Source organism: Mastigoproctus giganteus, chromosome 5, assembly GCF_048544385.1.
Source record: "Mastigoproctus giganteus isolate SK-2022 chromosome 5, ASM4854438v1, whole genome shotgun sequence".
NCBI lineage: Eukaryota > Metazoa > Arthropoda > Arachnida > Uropygi > Thelyphonidae > Mastigoproctus > Mastigoproctus giganteus.
In genome coordinates this window covers 188,893,722-188,919,457 of record NC_143579.1, presented here as the reverse complement: position 1 = coordinate 188,919,457, position 25,736 = coordinate 188,893,722, and the positions used below count along the sequence as shown (strand labels likewise).

The 25,736-nt window shown below is 37.4% G+C and overlaps 1 protein-coding gene across 1 annotated transcript in view; it reads left to right on the top strand.

Moving 5' to 3' along the window:
• LOC150085946 (uncharacterized) overlaps positions 1 to 25,736 on the top strand; it is a 147,464-nt gene that overhangs the window by 46,820 nt on the left and 74,908 nt on the right. The window contains exon 3 of the mRNA XM_090374748.1: positions 20,591 to 20,667. Coding sequence (XP_090230874.1) covers positions 20,591 to 20,667 — 77 coding nt within the window. The remainder of the gene's footprint in view (positions 1 to 20,590; positions 20,668 to 25,736) is intronic.

The window sequence follows — 25,736 nt, the reverse complement described above, 5'->3', positions numbered from 1 at the left end:
ATTTTTACTTATTCAACCTCTCAAAAATGTTGTTTAAAATGATAATTGATAATTATAAATATTAAAAAAAATCGTAATTTTCATTTAACTTACTGGAAAAGCTGTGTCAATGATGGTGGTGGTGTGGTGATGGAGCTGGAAGAGAATCTTTTACCATCAAGATATTAGGGAAAACTTCAGGATCTGGTGTTCTTTCCAATCGCTGCCTCTTGCTACTTATGGTATAAAAACTGTCCAGTGGTTTGCTTTTGGTGCTTTCTCTGAAGGTTCTTGAAATAACTTAACACCTGATCTTTAAATTTGCAGGTCATCAATTCAGTGGTTTCAATATCTGTGTTTTTTTTACTGTCCTCTTCACAATATCCCATGCAGCAAACATGTCCTTAATTTCTTGAGTTGTTGCTACACAGTCATCCTCTTCATGTTCCTCATCTCCACTATCATGCTGGCCCATCCGCTCTAATTCCTGGAGCTCCTCTGTTGTCAACTCCCTTCCGTGGTCTGCAATTAACTCCTCCACATCTGCCCCATCAATATTTAGAGCCAAGGACTCACTAAGAGTGATAATGTCCTGCTCTAGAACACCTTCAGCTTCAAATCCTTCAAAATCATGGATGACTGAAGGCCATAAGTTCTTCCAGGCTGCATTAAGGCATCTAGCTGAAACTTCATTCCAAGAACTGACAATCATTTGTACACAGTCTAAGATGTTAAACCTGGTCTTCGAGAATTCCTTTAAGATGATGGCTCTGTCTCCTGAAGTCTCTTCAAAGCACTTCACAAGCATCTTCTTTGTGTAAATTTTTTTTTAAGTTGGCAATCACCTGCTGATCCATCGGCTGAAGCAGAGGGGTGGTATTGGGTGTGAGAAATTTGACAGTAATGAAGTTAAATTGCTCCTCCAGAGATTGGGCAAGGCGGGGATCATGACCTGAAGCATTATCCAAAATTAACAGTGCCTTTAAAGGAAGTTTGTTTTTTTTTCTAAGTAACCTTTGACTGAAAGACAAAACACTTCAAATATCCATTCATTGAAGAGGTGTCTTGTCACCCAGGCCTTCTTGTTACACCACCAAAAGACACCCAACCTGCTTTTGATGACCATTTACTGTTTAAACAGTCTGGAAGTTTCTGAGTGGTAAACCAACATTGGCTTAAGTTTAAAATCACCACAGGCATTGGACCCTAATAGCAGAGTATGCCTATCCTTCATAGGCTTATGACTAGGCAACGAGGCCTCTAAATGATGGTGATCTATGTTTGCCTAGACATCCTTTTCCAAAAGAGGCCCATTTTGTCTGTATTAAAGACTTGTTGAGGTAGGTAACCCTCCTTCTCAAAAAGCTCTTGAAACTCCACCTTAAAGTTTTCAGCTGCTTCCTGATCAGCACTGCAAGCCGCTCCAGGCCTTATGACGCTTTTAATATCGGACCTTTTTCTAAAACGGTCGAACTAACCTTTGCTGGCTTTAAAGTCCCCATATCACGTATCACTAGCTGAAGGTGTTTTAGTCTTTAAGTCCTCAAAAATTTGCTTTGCACATTCACAAATGTATTGTCCAGGAGCTGTATCACCCTTCATTTGTTTTTCTTTTATCCACAGAAAGAAAAGCCTTTCCATTTCTACAATCAGTTCTCTCTCTTTTTGGACTGTGTTAGATTCATCACTTACTTCAACTTTTTTAAGGTTTTCTTTTTGTTTCACTATGGTAGAAATGGTTGACTGTGAAAAACCATATTCGCACACCAATGAACTAATTTTAGCACCATCATCGTGTTTTTTTCACTATTTCTTGTATTTGAAAACGAAATGCACAAGGTATAATCCTTATGGGTTTTGGTAATTAACTATATGATATCGGTGTAGATACACCATAGTTAACCCATAAATTTGAACTACGTATGTAGTGTAAAAGGCATCGTTTTAATAGTATCTCATATTGTGGGTGCCTTCACAACGAGATAGCTGGTATTGCACTACTTCAAATAAATAACGCTTCTCTAGTAGAGAAGACTATTTATTTTCAGAGGATACCACCACACAGACGATCATTTTGAAGATAGTGGGCTTCATCATCAGTGGGCGTGCAGGTACCCTGGTAGTGCAACATGCCATCACAGTTGTGAAGTTATATCCACAATATGAGAAGCCGACCGGGCTAGCCGAGTGGGTAAAGTACCTGCCCGGCAACCCAAAGGTCGCGGGTTCGATTCCCGCCTCGGGCTTGGATCAAAGTACTGCAAAAACCTTGGGAGGTGCAATATGGCCACAGAAGCCGATGCGCCAATAACTACCAAATCAAATCAATCCACAATATGAGAGATGCCAAAGGGTGTTGTTAATAAAAGGGTGTAGTATTTGAAAACGAAATGCACAAGGTATGATCCTTACGGGTTTTGGTAATTAACTATATAATATCGGTATAGATACATCATAGTTAATCTATAAATTTTAACTTTTTAAATTTGAACTTTTTACACTACATATGTAGTTCAAATGTATGGGTTAACTGTGGTGTATCTACACTGACTTCTCCACTAGAGAAGCGTCATTTATTTGAAGTAGTGCAATACCAGCTATCTCGTTGTGAAGGCACCCACAATATGAGATACTATTAAAACAAAGCCTTTTACTACGTATGTAGTTCAAATTTATGGGTTAACTATGGTGTATCTACACTGATATTATATAGTTAACTATTTCTTGTTTAATTTTAATTGAAATTTTCTTTTTACTGCGCTCTTTAGGGGCCATATTATGCAGTGTTGTACATTCAAGAATTCAATAGAGTAAATTTATGGAAAGTAAGCACAAAAAAAAAAATCACTTGAACTAAAGGATACGAAAACAAAACACGTGCCCAAATGCTACTATTGGCTGAGACAAAGGACCACGTGGTCTGGTCAGAGACAATCGTAAGCCATTGCAGAGCGAAATAAGTAGGCATCAGTGATCACTGGTTAGTAGAATCAGCCACTCAAATCATTAAAATGCACTAGATTTTTACCATTTATTGCTATGTTTTGTTATAAGAATGAATTTTGAATGCATTTGTGATATTTTTCTAAAACATGTTTCTAAAGATCACGACCATAAAACAATAAAAACAATTAGCACTTTCCAGTTTATTTGGGCTTTTCTGTTAGTGAAAGCTATTATAAATGGGTAGTAAACTCGATCTTATTGCATTTGCAATAATACCGATAACTGGAATCCTGTGGGTTTTTACCTTACAGTATTATGGTGAAATGTGTTTCCCTTTCACTAAAATAATATAAAAAACAAAAATAAATTTTCAGAATCTTCTCTTCATTCTTATTTTTTAAGCTCCGTTTAATAGAATTAATTAATTAATATAGAATTAAAATTCAATTCGCAAATGTGATGACAATATCCCACACTTACTACATATCATATAGTGAAAGGTATTTTATTATGGAGAGTCCATCATAAAGTGATTTGATCATATAGTGAACTCATCGTAAAGCGGGGGTCCACTGTATATGATATCAAAATTATTTTTTGCATCCAGATCTCCAGTCCGTGGGAACCTCCCATGAATCTAAGGATGCTCTCATAATTATGGCTAAGGGTGGCACTCGCTCCTTCCTTCAATATAACTGGATAGATTCAATCTGCCCCAGGTGCCTTTTTTATGACTTCAACAATTTCTCCTCCGTTTTGCTCTCCATTATTACAAAATCATTTAGATCCCTGTTAGAGTTTAGTAAACTTCTATCCTCCCCCTTCCTTACAGAATTTCTAATTTGTGAATGTAGATGCAAAATACTCATTCAGTTTATCAGCTGTCTGAGCAGGATCATCAACAGTCAGACCACCAACATTGTGACCAATCTGATTCATCCCCTTCCTTCTAGAGTTTACATAAGTAAAGAAGTCTGTTGTTTTTCTTTGTATCCTTTGCCAAGGATTTCCTTTGTGACTTGATTACAGACTAGCTTATATCTGCCATAGGCTTCTATGGAAGATATAAGCTAGTCTGTAATTTATATGCATTCCACTAATTTTTCTACTCTACCACAAGCCTCATTAGTTCATCTGACATCCATTTAGGTCTAAAACTTGAACAGTATTTCTTAGCTCATATGAAAAGCAGAGTACCTTCCAAGATTAATCCCTTGAAGGCTTCCCATTCAGAATTTGCTGCTTTAACATCATCAGTTAATCCCACTGTATAGAATTTAAAAACTGTCTGAGACCACTGTAGTCACCTTTACGAAAACAAAAACCCTTTCCTTTACCCTTGATGATAGCTACATCTTTAAGTAAATCCCACATCAGTACACTGTGATCACTGTCACTTAGTGGTTCCTTTATCTGCAAATTCTTAATGCATGAATAATCACTGCTGGTAATCAGATCAAGGATATTACTCTCTCTGGTTGCCCCTCAAACACTTTGCTGTAGAAAACAATCCTCCAATAAATCCATAAAAGTCTTGCTAGCATGCGAGTGACCAATCCACAAGTTCCAATCAATATCTGTAAAGTTAAAATCTCCCATTACAAGACCTACTGGCCCACTCTATTTCTCTGCACAAGTGTTCATTATACTCATCAGAGCCATTAGGTCTATAACACACTCCTACTCTCATTTTCCATTTCCCAGTGTTTATGTCACACCAAACTGACTCAACATTGACCAATCATGTTCAATCTTTTCCTGTACAGGGACCATATTCAAAGTTAGATTTGTTTTTCAGGCTGCTCTGATTCCAGAAAAATTAGTGCATTACATTTTCCACATCTTGTTTCATGTAAAAGGAAGTTTCTATTTTCATATTACCATTTTTTTTTATTTTCAGGCTATATATAAAAAATGCAAATTCCCAACACTTTTATGCGCAACAAATCTATGTCAGTAATATATTTTTTAGATTTTATTAAAATTATAAAAATATGACTTACTTTTGTTTTTAAAAATACTTTACTTTTGTTTTTTATTAAAAATTTAAATGCTCACTTTAGAAAATGTACAAACTGAAAAAGATCATTGCTTTAAATATTAAGGTGAATAAATAAAGATAATGATACACCTAAAATTAAAAATATTCAAATATTTTATTGCATACAATTTAGGTAACATTAGGTAACACAATAACATTTGTTGAACAAAACTTAACATTTAATGGGATGATTGAAGCTGGATATTTTTAGATAATTGTTCAGAATTATTGAAAATTTATGATGCCAATTCTCAATATGGAATAAACATGCTCATCTGTTATTCTGTTCCTTTTTAAATATTTATTTGATTTCGTGCGTGAAAAAATTTCTCACAAACATACGTTAATCCGAACAAAGTAGCAATTTTCATCGCATTTTCTTTTATTAGCAGAAAATCTTCAGATGGGATAGCTTTTAGAATTGAAGTAGTTTATTTTCACAGTCCATATATTTATTTTTTAACCATGTTTTGGCTTGAAGATCAGTTCTTTTCAATATCTTCTACTCTTTGCATAATTGTTTATCGAGACAAACTAATGTCTTGTATCATGGTTCATTTCTCCAGACAAATTTCTTCCATAACTTTTAACAAACAACGTTTAACAAATTCACCATCAATGAATGGTTTACTTTCAAAAGCAAACAAATGTGCAACTTGATAACTGGCACTTACAGCAGATAAATTTCTTGACTGATACGTTTTCAGTGTGTTTTGTTGTTTTCTTAATTTGTTTTGTAACTTTTAATGCTTTTTTTTTTAGCAACACTCCTTTATATTGATCATAAGATTTATACTTGGAATTACGGTGTCATTTTAAGTTATGTTCTTGAAAAACTGACAGTCTCCAAACACTGCTTTTTCATTGAATAGTCTTCTTCAGTCCACCTTTGATTAAAAACACGACACTTCAAATCAACTTTCCACTTTCAGAACATTTTTAAGGATGATTTTTTAATTCAATACAAATTAATAATAATTCAATACAATAAACAAGTTATAAAACAAAATAGTAGAATTTCACAATATGAAAAGATTGATATGTACATAACTGTATTTAGTGTATGATGGCACTGGACTATGTGTACATGTTTAATGTATTTGAGCTCGATGCTTGCATGCCTGTACATGCAGTGGTGCAACATTCTAAAATGCTATTTTTTGTTCACTTTCTGCATGGGACGTATAAAAATTATTCATCAGCTGTAGATTGGACACCACTGGTCTAGACCAAATTCCATCCTGATATCATTGCTGAATTCTTCAGTGATCCGGAGTAGTTGCTGGAGTTGTTTCTCGGTTGCCACATAGAGCTTGATGTCATCCATGTACATCAGGTGGGTGAGGGTGTACAGGTTTCTCCATTCTTCTTTGAGGTTATATCTGTACTTGCTGCTGTTGAGCGTTGTAGTTAGCAGGTTGAGTGCTAGACAGAACCACAGTGTGCTCAGGGTATCTCCCTGAAAGATTCCTTTTCTGATGGGGATTGGTCTGGTTGTGATGTTCTCAACCTTAATAGTAGTAATCCATTTCTTCATCGTTGCTCCTAGGAAGTTTGTCACTATCAGATTGACTTTGTAGATCTTCAGCATCTCTATTAGAGTAGACACCTCTATAGTCAGGTGGGCAGAAGCAGCAGTGCGTAGCACACGCTTCTTGATTAGACCGGGGTTCGAGCCCTTGACCACCAAATGCAGAGGATGTGGAAGGGCAGGGAATGACCACCACATATCCCCAGAGCAATATGGCCTTAGTTGCTAATGCTCCTAAAAATAACAATAATATTAGCATCTCTATTAGCCAGCTATGAGGCACAGAGTCGAAGGCCTTGCAGTAATCGATGTAGGCTGTATACAGGTTGCAGCACTTCTTGTAAGCTTGCTCTATAACTGTAGCATCTATGATTAATTGCTCCTTATTAGCAATTTCATTAATTTCTAACTACAATGCCAACTATAATACAGGCTAATTTAAAAGTGACTGTAATCATATAACTTTGTGTATTCACCTTAGTAAAACATTCCAAGCCCTAAATGAAAGCTGTGGTCCTGAAGTTTTTAATGGTGTCTATAACATCTCAGTATGGCTAACACTGGTTATTCAGCATTCATCTTAACAAAAAGCAGTGCTCTGCCACAGCTGCGCTAACATAATATTCTGATTTACATAATCAACAATGACTTTGGTTCTGTTTTTCATTTTGTGTAAATTTACTAGTGTACATAATTGCCACTATAATTGTGTACTGCCACATGTAAATTTTTCTTATTGAAGATTTAAATATGAAATCCCTTAGGTCACATGGCTCAATTAAAGCTTTATTTAAGAGATAACTGCCAATTAATACACTGTTATACTGTGATTGTTACCTTTGTTAGCATCATGTTCAAGAATCTCTGCCAGTTCCTTGATCACATGCATTACACCTCTTAGTGATCAAACTGTCCAGGAAAGAAAGGGAAGAGAGATGACAGGGTAATCGACTCTTGATTAGTTTATCAAAGAAATTCAGTAACCCTACCCTAACATCTAAAGATTCTCTTTTAATTATCTATATTAGGGAAAAAAATAAAATTAGATTTACAAATTTATATTCTGTTTTCAAAAAAATGCATCCATCTCCAATTATTTGAAATTTTTTACATTAAAAGTGCAGGAACATTCGCATGCATGCTCAACTATCTTTTATTATTTCATTTCAATTATTTCAGCCTTCCTGGCTCCCAGTGTATGTAATTTTCATGCACACATGTTTTGTTAATTAATGTAGTAGTAGCAAATGATGCAAGGAAGCAAGTTTATATAGTGTTAGCCAAAAAAAAAAAAAAAAAAAACCCTACACAGTTCACCTATCTGTTGGCTGGTTTTTCCTTGAATTTATTAAACCCATCCACTTCCGCACATCTATCCTGCAACCATCCTTCCTCGACTTGAATTTATACCTGCTCATGTGTAGTCTCAGCAAGTAGAAAAGTGCCATTAACATTCAGCTTACTCAATCCATTCAAGGCTTTAAACACCTCAATCAGGTCTCCTCACAGGTGCCTAACCTTGAGAATCTAAAATTTCCAGAACTGAAGCCTTTCTAGGTGGAAGCACCCTTTTGTTCCCTTCACCAGTCTGGTTGCCTTTCTCTGCACTCATTCCAGCACATCTACATCTTTCCAAAAGTGAAGCCTCTAGATCTGTATACAGTACTGAAGATGTAGCCTAACAATGGTCTTATACAAAGGGATAATCACTCCTTATCTCTGTTTCCATATATCATTGACAAAACACCATGAGCTGTCCTGGCAGCATGTCTGCACTACTGCACAATTACCCGCAGGTCTTTTTCATTATCCGCTATGCTGAGTGTAGTACCACACAGTTGATAAGTTACTCTGGTGCTACTGATAACCTTGCATCTGTCAATGTTCTTTCCCAGCCATCGATCCAATTTTCATTGATCTTGTGGTAGCTCACCCTGATGACATGACTATTGTAAACCACTCTGCTAACATTTGTATCATCTGAAAAGTTGAACTTTAAGCCTGAAATACCTTCATCAATATCATTGATAAATATTGCAAACAACGATGGGCCCAACACAACACTGAGGAATTCCAGTAATAACATTAGTCCATGAAGAGCAGTACCCATTGATAACCACTCTCTGTCTTTTTCCATATAACCTTCCCTTTATCCATAGCAGTAACTTACACTTAATGTTACATTGCTCCCATTTGAACAGCAATATTTTATGTGAAACAGTATCAAAACCCTTCCTGAAATTCAAGTGGAAGACAAGGTTTCAGAGACTGCTGGGAGTCATTGCAGGAGAAGTAAATACATGGGCTGTGTTATGGTAGCTAACCATTAGCATTAACAGAGGCACATGATGTAAGAAAGCAAACTTATATAGCATCAACCAAAAAAAAAAAAAAAAAAAACTTTCCATTTTACCCATCCGGTCACTCCAAATGTTTGCTTAGTTCAGCCTTAAATTTATTTAAGCTATCAACTTCCACAACAACAGATGGAAGTCTGTTCCAGCAATCAACTACCCGCTGGCTAAAGTCAAACTTCCACTCATATATTCTACAACTGCCTTTCTTCAGTTTGAATCTACACTCCCTCAGGTTTGTAAACTGAGCAAGAGGAAGAATCCATCAGCATTAAGCCTGCTCAATCCATTCAAGGCCTTATAAACCTGAATCAGATTCCTTCGCAGGTGCCTAGTCTCCAGAAGCTGCAATTTTGAAAATGTAAGCCTTTTTCATAAGAGCACCACCTTTGTTCCTTCACCAGTCTTGTTGCCTTTCTCTCTAGTTCTTCTAGCAACTCTATATCATTCCTAAAGGGAGGCTTCCAGAACTGTATACAGTATTCAAGGGGATACTTGAATACTGTGTACAGTTGTATAAGCCAATGGTCTGACCATTGCCTTATACAAGGGGATAATAACCTCCTTAACCCTCCTCACAAAATTCCTGTATATCATTGACAAGACCCCATGACTACACTGGCAGCTTGTCATCACTGTTCAGAAAACTTCATATCTGTTTGTTTGTTATTTGGTTTTTAGGAGCATTAGCAACTAAGGCCATATTGCTCCGGGGATATGCGGTGGTCATTCCCTGACCTTTCCGCATCCTCCATATTTGGTGGTGACGCGCTCGAACACCGGTCTAATCAAGAAGCGTGTGTGCTACGCACTGTTGCTCCTTCCCACCTGGCTACTGAGGTGCCCAACTTCATATCTGACTGCACCATTACCCCAAGTCTCTTTCATTCTCCACTACCCTGAATGTAACACCACCCAGTTAGTACATTTCTCTGGGGTTACTACTACCCATATGCAGTACTCTGCATTTGTCAATGTTAAACTTCAGTTGCCACTTCTCAGCCCATCTACCCATCTTTTCCAGATCCTGTTGCAGCAGCATACTGTCAGTACTGTTATTAACAACCCTGCCAACCTTTGTATCATCTGAAAACTTGGATATTAAGTCTGATATACCTTCATCAACAACTCTAAGTGCTCACATCTTGTGAGTATGGGCTTGGCACACCCGGTGCCCTGAGCTGGATATCATCATTCTTCTGTTTCGTGGTGATTCCTTTCTACTTCTGACTCTGCTCTCTCTCTCTCAGGATAACTCTGGAATTTTTTTTTGGCTGGTGCAGCATAAGCCTGAGGCTGCCTTGCACCATATGGCTAATAATAATAATATAACTGATAAATGTACAAAACAACAATTGGCCCAATGCCGAACCCTGAGGAACACCACTAATAACATTAGTCCATGTAGAGCAGTATCCATTGATTACCACTCTCTATCTTCTCCCACTCAACCATCCTTTTATCCATTGTAGCAACTTGCCTTAATGCCATACTGCTGGAATTTGTACAGTAGTCTTCCATGTGCAACAGTATCAAAAGCTTTCTGAAATCCAAGTATATGATATCAAAATTATTTTTTGAATCCAATTTCTTTGTGACCCAATCATTAGCATTAGCAAGGGCACATGATGCAACAAAGCAAGCTTATATAGCATCAGCCAAAAAAAAAAAAAAAAAACCTTATTTCACCCATCCCCTCACTCCAAATGTTTATCAAGTTCTGCCTTGGATCTGTTTAAGCTATCAACTTCTACGACAGATGGAAGTTTGTTCCAGCAATCAACACACCCGCTGGCTAAAGGCAAACTTCTGCGACATCTATCCTACAACCGTCTTTCCTCAATTTGAATTTATCCCCTCTCAGGCGATTATTCTGAGCAAGAGGAAGAATCCCATCAGCATTGAGCATGCTCAAACCATTCAAGTCTTTATACAACTCAGTCAGATCACCTTGCAGGTGCCTGGTCTCCAGACACTATAATTTTCAAAACTTAAGCCTTTCTTCTTAAGAGCAACCCTTTTTTCCAAACATTAATCTTGTTGCCCTTCTCTGTACTCATTCCAAAGCTCTACATCCTTCTTAAAATGAGGCCTCCAGACCTGTATACAGTACTCAAGGTGTGGTCTGACCATTGCCTTATACAAGGGAATAATCACCTCCTCATCGCTGCTAGAAAAATTCCTGTATATCATTGACAAGACACCATGAGCTACTCTTGCAGACCGTCTGCACTGTTCAGAAAATTTCATATCTGCCTGCACAATTACCCCCAAGTCCTTTTCATTCTCTACCACTGTCAGTGTGGTACCACAGAGTTGATGGATTACTCTGGGATTACTGCTTCCCATATGTAGTACTTTACATTTGTCAATGTTAAACTTCATTTGCTACCTCTCAGCCCATCTGCTCAACTTTTCTAGATCCTGTTGCAGCAGTATACTGTCATTAACAACCTTGCCAACATTTGTATCGTCTGCAAACTTGGATATACCATCATCAATATCATTTATAAATACAGAAAACAACAATGGACTCAACACTGAACCCTGAGGGACTCCACTAATAACATTAGTCCATGAAGAGCAGTGCCCATTGATTACCACTCTCTGTTCTCTCCCACTCAGCCATCCCTTTATCCATAGCAGCAATTTGCCTCAAATGCCACACTGCTCCAATTTGTGCAGCAGTTTTCCATGTGCAACATTATCAAAGGCTTTCTAAGATCCAAATATATGATATCAAAGTTATTCTTTGCTTCCAGGTCCTTTGTGAATACATCATACTATCCAATCAAATTTGTCAGACAAGACTTCCTTAACAAACCCATGCTGTGTCCAAGCTATAACTCAAGTCTTGTCTAGATGATCCTGCAGTGCTTCTTTAACAAGTGCGTCCATTAATTTCCCTGGAACAGAAGTTAAAGTAATAGATCTGTAATTACCTGTGTCTCCCTTTGATTCTCCTTTGTGGATTGGGGTCACATTTGCACATCTCCAGTCCATGGGTACCTCCCCTGAGTCCAGGGAAGCTCTCATAATTATGGCTAAGGGTTTGCTTACTTTCTTTTGCGCATCCTTTAATATGACTGGATAGATTCCATCCACCTCAGGTGCCTTTCTTATGTTTATCTTCAACAATTTCTTCTCCACTTTACTCTCAGTTATTACAAGATTATCTAGCTTACTGCCAGAGTTGAATACACCTCTGTTATTCTCCTCCCTGAATAACTCCTCATGTGTGAATGTAGATGTAAAATATTCATTTAGTTTGTTAGCTACCTGAGCAGGATCATCAATAGTTGAACCATCAATATCAAGTGGACCAATCTGATTCATCCCCTTCCTTCTAGAGTTTACATAAATATAAAGAACTCTTTTTGATGTTTTTTCTTTGCATCCAATCAAATTGGTCAGACAAGACTTCATCTTCACAAACCCATGCTGTGTTTGAATTATTACTGCTGTCTTCACTAGATGATCCTGCAATGCTTTTTTAACCAATGACTCCGTTATTTTCCTTGGAACAGATGTTAAACTAACTGGTCTGTAATTACTTGTGTTACTCTTTGATTCCCCTTTGTGAATTGGAGATACAGTTGCACATCTCCAGTCCATGGGGACTTCCCTTGAGTCCAATGATGCTCTCATAATTATAGCTAAGGATTTGCTTACTTCCTTTGCCACAACCTTTAATATAACTGGATAGATCCCATGTGCCCCAGGTGCCTTTCATAAGTTTAACTTCATTTTCTCCTCCACTTGGTCTCAGTTATTACAACATCATTTAACTCCCTGTTAGAGTTTGATAAATATCTGGCCCTCTCCTCCTTGAATAACTTGAAGATGCAAAATACTCACTTAGTTTGGCAGCTATCTGAGAATGATAATGTACAGTCAAACCATTGATATCAAATGGACCAATCTGATTCATCCCCTTCCTTTTAGAGTTTATATAAGTAAAGGAGTCTTTGCATCCTTTGCCAAAGATTTTTCATAATCTGCCTTCGCTTGCCTAGTCTCCTTTCTGACTTGATTACAGACTGGCTTGTATCTACCATGGACTTCTGTGTCGCCTGACAATTTATGTGCATTTTTCTTCTCTGCCACTAGTCTCATTAGTTCATCTGACATCCATTTGGGCCTAAACCCAGAGCAGAATTTCTTAGTTGGAAATAAAGCCTAGTAGCTTCTTAAATTACTTCCTTGAATGTTCCCATTTCGAATTTTCTGTTGGTAATATCATCAGTTGAGACCAACCTAGTCGCCTTTATGAATGCAAAAACCATTCCCTTTACCCCTGATGGTAGTTACATCTTTAAGTAAATCTCACATCAGTACACTGTCATCACTGCCTCCTAATGGTTTCTTTATCTGCAAATACTTAATGCATGAATAATTACTGCTAATAATCAAGAATTTTACTTCCTCTTCTTGACTCTCTAACATGCTGCTGTAGAAAACAATCATCCAATAAATCCACAAAAGCCTCGATAGTCTGCGAGTGACCAATCCACATGTTCCAGTCAATATCTAAGAGTTAAAACCCCCATTATAAGACACTCTGATTTACTGGCCCACTCTATTTCTCTGTATAATTGTTCATTGTACTCATCGGGCACCTCCGTAGCCAGGTGGGAAGGAGCAGCAGTGCGTAGCACACGCTTCTTGATTAGACCGGGGTTCGAGCCTGTCACCACCAAATATGGAGGATGCGGAAAGGTCAGGGAATGACCACCGCATATCCAGGAGCAATATGGCCTTAGTTGCTAATGCTCCTAAAAACCAAAAAATAACAAATAACAATTGTACTCATCAGTCATTAGGCCTAGAACAAACTCCTACTCTAATTTTTGCTTTCCCAGTGCTTAGGTCACACCAAACTGACTCAACGTTGCACTGTTCATCTATATCAACTAGATGCACTTCTTTAGATTTTATGTGTTTCTTAATTAACAGCATAACCCCTCCTCTCTTACACATTCTACTTCCCAAATTCCATTTCTGCATCCCTTATATCTGAGGGACACCACGTCTCTGATAACCCAACAATATTCGCCTTGGATATCTTAACCAGCACTTCAAATTCATTTACTGTATTATCTATACATTGGTGTACATGCACCTGTTCTCTTACTCTTAGTTACTCTAACACAGCCCATGTATTTACTTGTTTCATGACTTCCAGCAGTTCCTAAAACCCCAGAAACTTGCTTTCTGGTGGCTGCTGCTGAATCCAGTAGAAGCAGTGCGAGAATAATTTCCACCACTGCCTGCAACTAATGTTAATCTATTAGTCTGTGAATCCCTGCAAGCTAGCAGTTTTCTGACCCACCTAACATTGAATCGATAGCATCAGCAAATATTCTTGCACTTGTTCTGTTTAAGTGTATCCCATCCTTGTAGACGCAGTCTATTCTGTTAGCAAGCACAGACCACGCCGAAGAAAATTCTACCCCATGAGTCCTGCACAATCTCTCCAAGGCCGAATTGAATGGCAAGGCTCTCATCATATATTCCTTCCTATCGTATCTGGGCAGGATTGCAGACAATTTCAAATTTAACCCTAACTGGCGACTTTTTTTCAACATTGACCTGTACTTGCTAAGTAAATCCACAGATGTCCTGCACTTAATGTCATTAGTGCCAAAATGTACAACGATATCACCTTTTGTGCTCTTAAAAGATGATATCTGCTCTACAACGTCACTAGTTTTGCCACTGGCTGACATTCCCTGATCCTATTCCACCTATCCTTTTTGCACAGTATATTTCCCGTTTCCCTGATAATTGAGTCACCAACAATAACTAGCTCCTGTGGGACAGGTGCATTTTGCCCTGAGGTTTCTACTTTGTTGCCTGATGCATAAGAGTGAGTTGAGTTGGGCAGCTGAAAGCTTGAAGAGCTGACTCTTCAAGCTCTCATGGACACATCAGAACACTGAGTTTGCACCTAAGTTCTTTACATCCTCTGCACCTAGCACACACACACACACACACACGAAGATATCCTCCGTGGCTAGATCATGTCCTGTTCGAGAGACATCCACAAACATGTCCTGTTCGAGAGAAATCCACAAACATGTCGCATTTTGCCCATTTTTTGAGACTGTGATTCATTGGAGAATTTTCTCCTTCGGTTCTCCCGCGAACCACAGCATTTTCACTACTTTGCATATGTTGCTTTGCTGCTCTAGTCTGGGGCATGATTTCCATTTAAATACAATTTAATTAACAATAAAAATTAAAAAGTTATATAAATTTAATTGATTAATTTCCAATAATGTACTAAGCTAACAGATTCCTACTACAGTGCTACGTATTACACTATCTACTTTTACTTTATACCTTACCCTATAGATACTATACAATGGCAGCAAGTTTCAAATGGTACAAGTTTTACCGATACTAAATAATATCCCTCACAATTTCTATCTGAATTCAAAATATAATAAGTATCGTAACTAGGAATATAAAGCTTCTTCTAGAAAATAAATTAATATGCCAATTAAGTTAGTAAAATGGTAAAAAATTAAGAAAAACTTCTCTATTAGCTGAAGCCGTAAAAACTTTGCCTGCACTGAGCTAGTCTCCTAAGAATAAGAACATATGCATGTATACTTGCATGTACACCAATGCTAGGAGTGTAGTAAATAAATTTTATGAATTTGAGGTGCTAGTCAAAACACCAAAGGCAGATATTGTTGATATATCAGCGACGTGGTGTCACACAGATATAAGGAATGCAGAATTAGAATTTGGGGAGTAAAATTTGTAAAATAGGAAGGGAGGAGGGTTATGCTATTAGTTAAGAAACACATAAAAGCTAAAGAAGTGTATCCAGTTGACATGGGTGTACAGTGTAGTGTTGAGTCAGTTTGGTGTGACATAAGCACTGGGAAAGAAAAATTGAGAATAGGAGTGTGCTATAAGCCTAACAACTCTGATGAGTATAATGAATAACTTTACAGAGAAATAAAGTGGGCCAGTAAATCAAATTGTCTTATAATGGGGGATTTGAATTTCCCAGATATTAACCGGAACTTGTCAGTTGGTCATTCGCACACTAGCAAGCCTTTTTTAACTTTATTGGATGATTGTTTTCTACAGTATCATGTTGCATGTTCGGGAGGCAACCAGAGGGAGTATTACTCTTGATTTGATTATCAGTAATGATTCTTTATGTATTAAGAATCTGCAAATAAAGGAACCACTAGGTGGCAGGGATTAGTGAGCTGATGTGGGATTTACAAATAGAGAAAACTACCATCAGGGGTAAAGGGAAGGATTTTTGCTTTCATAAAGATGGCAACAGAGGTCTGAGACAGTTTTTAAAGTCTGTACAGTGAGACCGACTGATGATGTTACCAACAACAAATTCTAAATGGGAAGCATTCAAAGAATTAATCTTGGATCCTACTAAGATTTTCATACCAACCAAGAAATAAGGTTTAGGCCTAAATGGATGTCAGATGAACTAATGAGACATGTGGCAGAGAAGAAAAATGCATGTGATACATATAAATTAACAGCTGATGCAGAAGCTTATGAAGATATAAGCTGGTTTTTAATAAAGTAATCAACAGGCAAGCAAAGACAGATTATGAGAAATCTTTGGAAAAGGATGCAACAAGAAACAGCAAAGAGTTCTTTACTTATGTAAACTCTAGAAGGAAGGGGATGAATCAGATTGGTCCGCTTAACATTGATAGTTCAACTATTGATGATCTTGCTCAGGTAGCTAACAAACTGAATGAGTATTTTGCATCTACCTATACACATGAGGAGTTATTCAGAGAGGGGAATACCAGAGGTGTATTAAACTATGGTAGTGAGTTAAATGATTTTTTAATAACTGAAAGCAAAGTGGAGGAGAAATTGTTGAAGATAAACATAAAAAAGGCACCTGGGGTGGATGGGATCTATCCAGTTATATTAAAGGAGGTGGCAAAAGGAGTAAGCAAACCCTTAGCCCAGAGGTGTATTGCTAAAAAAAATATTACTGGAATGCTCGTCGTAAAAAAAAAATAGTACCAGAATGCTCATTCTCTCCAGAAAATTATATGATAGTGCCACATCAACTATACAGTAACTGAATCACACTTCAGACTCATGGTTCATAGAACAACCAGTTCTAGCATTCAGCTCATGGGGAATCAAAATGCGCCTTTCGCACGCATCACAGTATATCTCATTCATTAGATCTCTTTACACATTTTACTTTAGTAAAAAACTGTCAAGTTTCATTGCTAAATTTATATTTCTGCAGTCTTGTCTAAATGATCCTGCAATGCATCTTTAACCAGTGACTCCATTATTCTACCCGGAACAGAAGTTAAACTAACTGGTCTGTAATTACTCGTGTCACCCTTCGGTCCCCCCTTTGTGAATTGGGAATACACTTGCACACCTCCAGTCCATGGAGACCTCCCCTGAGTCCAAGGAAGCTCTCATAATTATGGCTAAGGGTTTGCTTACTTCCTTTGCTGCCTCCTTTAATATAACTGGATAGATCCCATCCACCCCAGGTGCCTTTTTTACATTTAGCTTCAACATTTTCTCCTTCAATTTCCTCTCAGTTATTGCAATATTATTCAGCTCCCCTCCAGAATTTGACCCAATTCTAACATCCCCATCCCTAAATTATTCCTCACGTGTGAATGTAAATGCAATACCTTTTCAGTTTGTGAGCAACCTAAGCTAGATCAACAACAGTCAATCCATTCGTAATTAGTGGAACAATATGATTCATCCCTTCCTTCTACTGTTTATATAAATGAAGAATTCTTTCCTGTTTTTTTTTTTTTTTTTGCATGATAAATCTTATAATCTGCTATAGCTTGCCTAAGCTCCTTTGTGTCTTGATTGCGGACTAATTTATACTCTGGGCATCTGTATAACATGATAATTTTTATGCATCTCATGCATTTTTCTTGCTGCCATGAGTCTCATCAGTTCATCTGATGTCCATTTAGGTCTATGCCTTGAATTATATCGCTTAGTGGGGTGCCTCCGTAGCCAGGTGGGAAGGAGCAGCAGTGCGTAGCACATGATTCTTGATTAGACCGGGGTTCGAGCCCGTCACCACCAAATACGGAGGATGCGGAAAGGTCAAGGAATGACCACCACATATCCCCGGAGCAATATGGCCTTAGTTGCTAATGCTCCTATAAACCAAATAACAACGTATCGCTTAGTTGATATAAAAAGCTTAGTATTTTCTACGATAACATCCATGAATGCTTCCCATGAACAAATTCTGCTGGTAACATCAGTTATTTCCACTGCATAGAATTTAAAAACTGTCTGAGCCTGCTATAGTCACCTTTACAAAATCAAAATCCCACATCAATACATTGTGATCACTGCCACCTAGTTTGTCTTTTATATACAGATTCTTAATGCAAGGTGGGTCACTGCTGATATCAGATCAAGAGCATTGCTTTCACCTTTTGCCTCTTAACATGTTCTTGTAGAAAACAATCAACCAATAATTCTCAAAAGCCTTGCTAATGTGTGAGTAACCAACCCACAGAGTCCAGTCAATATCTGGACAGTTAAAGTCCCCCATAATATATTCTGATTTACTTGTACACTCCACTCCATTTGTCTCCATTTAATTTTTTTATAATCCTTTAAACTCCCAAATCTTTTCCTTTTTTTGAAAATTTATTCTAAAATAAGTAACATAAATTCAGTGTAGAAACTTCTACACTGGTAGTGGTGGCTGATAAACTTTATTCTTAACAAAACTCCATGGGGGAGTGGGTGAAGTAACGGTATGAAGATAATTTACCAAGTTCAAAATATACAAAGTTAGGCTTGCAACGTGTGAAGCTACTTCTAAATTTCCCTATACAGTAAACTTTGTTAATCCTGATCAATTTGGGGAGAGGTCATCTGAATTAAGTGATAATCCAGATTAGTGAAGCAAAAGATAGCCAAAAAGGCAAAAAAAAAAAAATGTAGAACACAAATAAATGGAAAATTTAATGATATAGGTAGTGCTGATGAAAATAAATAAGAAATATATCACTGCAGGGCCTTTATTTAAAAACTATAAAAAGACTACATTTATTCATTGATAGATGGATAAATATATTGTCTTTTGTCACATTTATCAGGTGGCATTGGCGTTGCACACCAAAGCCACTTGATCGTTGCTGTGAATACCACTTAAATACTGCTTCTTCCAGCAACACTTCTTTTGGCTTTTTAATATCTGTCTATCTAATAGACTGCTTTTATCACTACTCACATTGAATTTAAAGCAAATGCCTTATAGATTCTTTTTGTTTTTTAATATCTGACACAGTCTGTTTACCAATACTAAATTCTTCAGCAATTTTTTTTTTCCAGGAACATCATTTTCAAGTTTTTTTGTCACTTTAAGTTTGTTAATGATAGTTAAAGTAACATGTTTTCTTTATATTCACTTTTTATAAGTGGAATATAAAGTACATAGTATATAAGTACATAAGTTAACATAAAATATGTTAACTTATGTATATACGTATAAAGAAGTACCCAAATGAAGCGATATATGCAATAACATATGTCCGATTCAGAGCCAACAACAATATTGAACAACACGCAAGACAATGTAATATATGTTCCATCTCTCTCTCTCTCTCTCTCTCTCTCTCTCTCTCTCTCTCTCTCTCTCTCTCTCTCTCTCTCTCTGCGTAGTCAATCAGCACGCGGTCAGAGTGACTCATCTGCCTTCTTAAATCCTGTGCATCTTTCAAAGTGCTCAACTGTGAACAGAATTTTTCATATTTCGATCCGGATTATCCGACATCTGGATTAACTGTAACCAGATTTGCAAGGATTTACTGTATATTGCACATATATTGATTTACTGTATACTGTATATGGTACTGTAAAGTACCATAGTTTCACAACTACAGTACTATAGGAAATAAAAAATAAATATACCAAAAATATATTAAAAAACACACAGTAAACCTCATTTTCCCATTTTCACAGCATAAAAGTGTGATAAGGTTGACAATACAATAATAAAAAAAAATTAGAACAAGACAATGGAACAAGATATGCATATGCACAAAGTGTCAAATATCCTCCTGTATTGCATCTTCATTTGATACAGTGGCATATGGTAATCTGCAAAGTGTTTGGAAAACATTTTCAAAATATGTCTATGAAAAATGTAAATGTTAGTAAGAAACACACACACAAAAAAAAAAACCTGACTAGTATGCATCATCAAAGTAGTGGGCTACAGTGGTTACCAAACTGTGCCCTACCAACTTGCTTTACCCCAATCTTCTTCAAGTGTGCCACAAGATTAGAAGCAACTCCATTGAGTTCAGTGACCATTACTCTTTGTAAGTCCCTCAAAAATAGCATCTTTAACTCCAAGTGTGACCCAGTGACAAAAATTTGGAAGCCAATGAAGCAGCGCATAAACAAATCCTCTCTTTCTGAATTATCCAATAGACCCATCTACCATGATCTATGGGAGGCATGAGTAAATAATTAATGTGTTATTTTGTTTAAGGTGAATGTACATATGGGGGGAAAATATATATAAAACCACATTATCTCACATCCACAGATGGCAAGCCCACAATTCCTGATAGCCAGCTTTCCTGTCCAATTCATGGATGGGGGGAGAATCACTTGTGCTATTTCTTGTAACCTATATTTATTATTTACAGATGCTTCATTCTTATTACAAAAAAATTAATTGATTAAATTTGTTATTTTTATTTACAGTTGGATTGGATGTGCAGATGGTATATACACCAACTTATTTAGGGAAAAAAAGAGATAGAACAGAATATGGATTATCAGTAAGTGAAGTACTTCTTTTCATATCATAAATTCTGTTTTGTTAAACTGATTTTTTTTAAATGATTTCTTATCAGTTAATTTATTATCAGTCATCATAAATAACTTATTACAATAAAAAAAATCATAAAATATTGATGAAGTAAAACTGTTTATCAATAAAAAGACATTTCACCATGTGCATAAAAATAAATAAATAAATGTTTAACACTATAAAGAGAATAACTACTCTGTCAAGCTTACATTTAAATTTATACATAGAAACTCTATAACTATAGGCAGCTATAGAATAGCAAAATTTAGTAAAGAATTTAAGATATAAAAACTAATGAAAAGGTTTGTGCCATTGCATCATGTTTGTACGTGCATGTTTGCAAAATACAAATTTCTGCAAATCTATTCTACAGCTGTTTTTTCTCAATTTGAATTTATGCCCCCTCAGGCAACTGATCTCAGCAAGAGGAAAAATCCCATCAGCATTGAGCTTGCTCAAACCATGCAAAGCCTTATACAACTCAATCAGATCATCTCACAAGTGCCTAGTCTCCAACACCGCAATTTGCAGAACTTAAGCCTTTCTTTGTAAGAGAAACCCTTTGTTCCCCCCCCCTCACCAGTCTTGTTGCCCTTTTCTGTACTCATTCTAGCAGCTCTACATCCTTCCTAAAATAAGGCCTCCAAACCTGTATACAGTACTCAAGCTGTGGCCAGGCCATTGCCTTATACAAGGCAATGGACTGGCAATCACCTCCTTATCCCTGCTAGAAAAATTCCTGTATATCATTGACAAGACCCCATGAGCTATCCTTGCAGAATGTCTGCACTGCTGAGAAAACTTCATCTCTGACTCCACAATTACCTCCTGGTCTTTTTCATTCTTTTACCACCTGAATGTACTACCACACAGTTGATATATTACTCTGGGGTTACTGCTACCTATAGGCAGTACTTTACATTTGTCAGTGTTAAACTTCAGTTGCTTGGATGGACTATTCATGCAATCCACTGTGTAGTAATTACCCAGTGATATGTTGGATTGATACAAACATCCCCCACTTTTCTAACAGAACTGTCAAATGGAACTTTTTTAAAGCGAAATGAAAACAACTAGCAAACAACTATGCAAACAACTAGCAATACTGTAAGAAAAGCAGGGCCAGCAAGCATCCATAAACTTAGCGACATCTAACCAAATACTACAGGCAGCAGACCAAGCGATTCCAAAGCAATCCAACAAAATATCAGCACACTCAAAATTTTTCGTGGAATAATGAATGCAGCACACCTAAAAAAGAAACGAACAAAGCATGGATCATCACTAAGTTTCCAACAACTGCAGATCTCATCCCTTTAAACAGGCTCGGACAAAAGCAAGATGTATTAGGCACACTAGTAAGAGGGAAACATGGAGACGTTTCGCCTCCACAATTACAAGAACTACAAAAATGCAAACAATATGGACCAAAATACAAAGTATGTACTCTAAATATCCACACATCAACCTTCCCATACTAACTGTAAATGGTTGTGATGTTACAACACCAGTGGAGATTGCAAATGCATTGGGCAAATCGTTCATCAAAATCTCAGCCACGACATCTTACTCATCTCATTTTCAGATATGCAAGCACAGGCTGAGAAATATTTTATCAACTTCAAATCATCATCTAGTGCCACACACAATCTCCCCTTCATAATGACAGAATTGCACCCATGCTTTAGCCACCACCAAACTCAATGCAGTGGGACCAGATGGAATACAATACATCATGATAGCACAACTTTGGATGCAAGGCCAGGTGGGAGGTCCCTCATGGGACAAGCAAATACATAGGCTGTGCTAGAGTTTACAAAGTTACAATAAGCACTCATATAATTACTTGTACAACAGTGCTAGGGGTATATGAACAAATTTGATGAATTTAAAGTACTGGTTAAGTCTTAAAATGCAAACATTGCACTTAAAACAGAGCTCCTCTAAAAGCTTCTTTTTTTTTTTTTTCCCCCAAAGTCAGCATACAAAAAAAAACTTCTAAATCTGTAATGAACTGTATCAGAACATGTTTGCTGTTTGCAAGTTTCTTTTCTGCAGTCAACAATAACAGCATGATCTGGATATATACTGTATGTATTAGTTTTACATTATGAAAATTAATGATATTAAGTTGAAAAATTTATTTTGTAACCATAGGTGGTCCCAGAATTTTTTTGGGGAGGACTAAAATAGTGGTCTGGGGAATCAGTTCAATGAACCGATCACTAATTATGAGTCAATAGGCATATTTTTATAAGAAACCAATTTAACTGCTAAAGTGTCTCTCTCATTAACAATTTCACCCATTATGGATGAGATGGAGATACAACAAACACAGCCTGAGGTGTTGCCATTTTAGTAAAATCTAGAATTGTGCATTGTACTCACCATTACATTTACCCTTGTCTCAATATGTCCCCTACTCAAATCACACCTATAGTGAACAACCTTAGATGAACTTGTTCTGCAGGTATACCAACTGCATTCTCTCTACTAGGCAACTTTAATGAATGCCGTCCACTTTGGGGTTTACTGCAATGGATAAGCGACGAATACTACTTAAGCAATAGGTGACAGGCAGACTGTTCACCTGCAGGTTCGACTTCTGCTGTTGACCTTTCCTTCTGTTTCACTGTATTATATGCAAGCATTGGTGGGTCATTGCTGGATGACCTCTTCAGCAGTGACTGTCGCCCTCTATTTTGTTGAATCCACACAAAACTACACTTAAAACTGAGAGCAAAGCATAATGGAAATTCACTAAACCTGATTGAAAAAAAAATATGCCTCATGCTTCACTTGATACAAACCTTGTTCAGGGTCAACCATAGACAAAATAAATGAACACATAAAACAGCAGATAATAGCAGCAGCCAATCTTTGCAATACCACAGTCACATGCAGGACACTGAAAACATACTAACAACTGGTGGATTACAGAATTCACAAAGGCTAAAAAGAAAAAGGAAAAAAAAATTATTCTACAAACACTCTAGAACCTATAACCTCATCAACTATAAAAGATCTAGAACCAAAGCCTATCAAGTAAGAAGAAAGGTAAGAAAGGACTCTAAGATTCAATTTGCATCAGTCATTACAAAAGATACTGATACCCAACTGATTTGGAAAACAATTAGCATTAGCATTAGTAGAGGCATTTGATGCAAGAAAGCAAGCTTATGCAGCATCAGCCAAAAAAAAAAATAAATAAAATAAATAAATAAAAAATAGCCACTTCCACTTCACCCCTCTGTTCGTTCGAAATACCTGTCCAGCTGAACCTTAAACTTATTTAGGCTATTAACTTCCACAACAAGGGATGGAAGTCTGTTCCACCTACCAACCACCCGCTGGCTAAAGGCAAATTTCCGCACATCTATCCTACATCTGTCTTTCCTCAATTTCATTTTATGCCCTCTCAGGTAATTATTCTGAGCAAGAGGAAGAATCCCATCAGCATTGAGCATGCTCAACCCATTCAAGGCTTTATACACCTCTATCAGATCACCTCGCTGGTGCCTAGTCTCCAGACACTGTAATTTGCAAAACTTAAGCCTTTCTTCGTAAGAGCACCCCTTTGTTCCATTCACTAATCTTGTTGCCCTTCTCTGTACTCGTTCCAGCAGCTCTACATCCTTCTTGAAATGAAGCCTCCAGACCTGTATACAGTACTCTAGGTGTGGCCTGACCATTGCCTTATACAAGGGAATAATCACCTCCTTATCCCTGCTAGAAAAATTCCTATATATCATTGACAACACACCATGAGCTACTCTTGCTGCCCGTCTACACTGCTCAGAGAACTTCATATCTGCCTGCACAACCATTCCCAGGTCCCTTTCATTCTCTACCACTGTCAGTGTAGTACCACAGGGTTGATACGTTGCTCTGAGGTTGCTGTTTTCCATATGTAGTACTTTACATTTGTCAATGTTAAACTTCATTTGCCACCTCTCAGCCCATCTGCTCAACCTTTCCAGATCCTGTTGCAGCAGCATAACGTCAGTAGTGTCCTTAACAACCCTTCCAACCTTTGTATCGTCTGCAAACTTGGACATTAAGCTTGATATACCATCATCAATATCATTTATAAATACAGAAAACAATAATGGTTCCAATACTGAACCCTGAGGGACTCCACTAATACATTAGTCCACGATGAGCAGTGTCCATTGATTACCACTCTCTGTCTTCTCCCCCTCAACCACCCCTTTATCCATAGCAGCAATTTGCCTCCAATGCCACACTGCTCCAATTTGTGCAGCAGTCTTCCATGTGCAACAGTATCAAAAGCCTTTCTAAGATCCAAGTATATAATATCAAAGTTATTCCCTGCATCCAGTTCTTTTGTGACTGCATCATAGTATCTAATCAAATTGGTCAGCCAAGACTTCCGCTTAACAAAACCGTGCTGTGTCCGAGCTATAACTGAAGTCTTGTCTAGATGATACTGCAGTGCTTCTTTAACCAGTGCTTCCATTAATTTTCCTGGAACAGAAGTTAAACTCACAGGTCTATAATTACTTGTGTCAGCCTTTGATCCTCCTTTGTGAATTGGGGTCACATTTGCACATCTCCAGTCCATGGATACTTCCCCTGAGTCCAAGGAAGCTCTCATAATTATGGCTAAGGGTTTGCTTACTTCCATTGCTGCCTCCTTTAATATAACTGGATAGATCCCATCCACCCCAGGTGCCTTTCTTGTGTTTATCTTCAACAATTTCTCCTCCACTTTACTCTCAGTTATTACAAGATTCTCTAGCCTACTGCCAGAGTTGAATACACCTCTGGCATTCCCCTCGCTGAATAACTCCTCATGTGTGAATGTTGATGCAAAATATTCATTTAGTTTGTTAGCTACCTGAGCAGGATCATCAACAGTTGACCCATCGATATCAAGTGGACCAATCTGATTCATCCCCTTCCTTCTAGAGTTTACATAAGTAAAGAACTCTTTGCTGTTTTTCTTTTCATCCCTTGCCAAAGATTTCTTGTAATCTGCCTTCGCCTGCCTAACCTCCTTTGTAACTTGGTTAC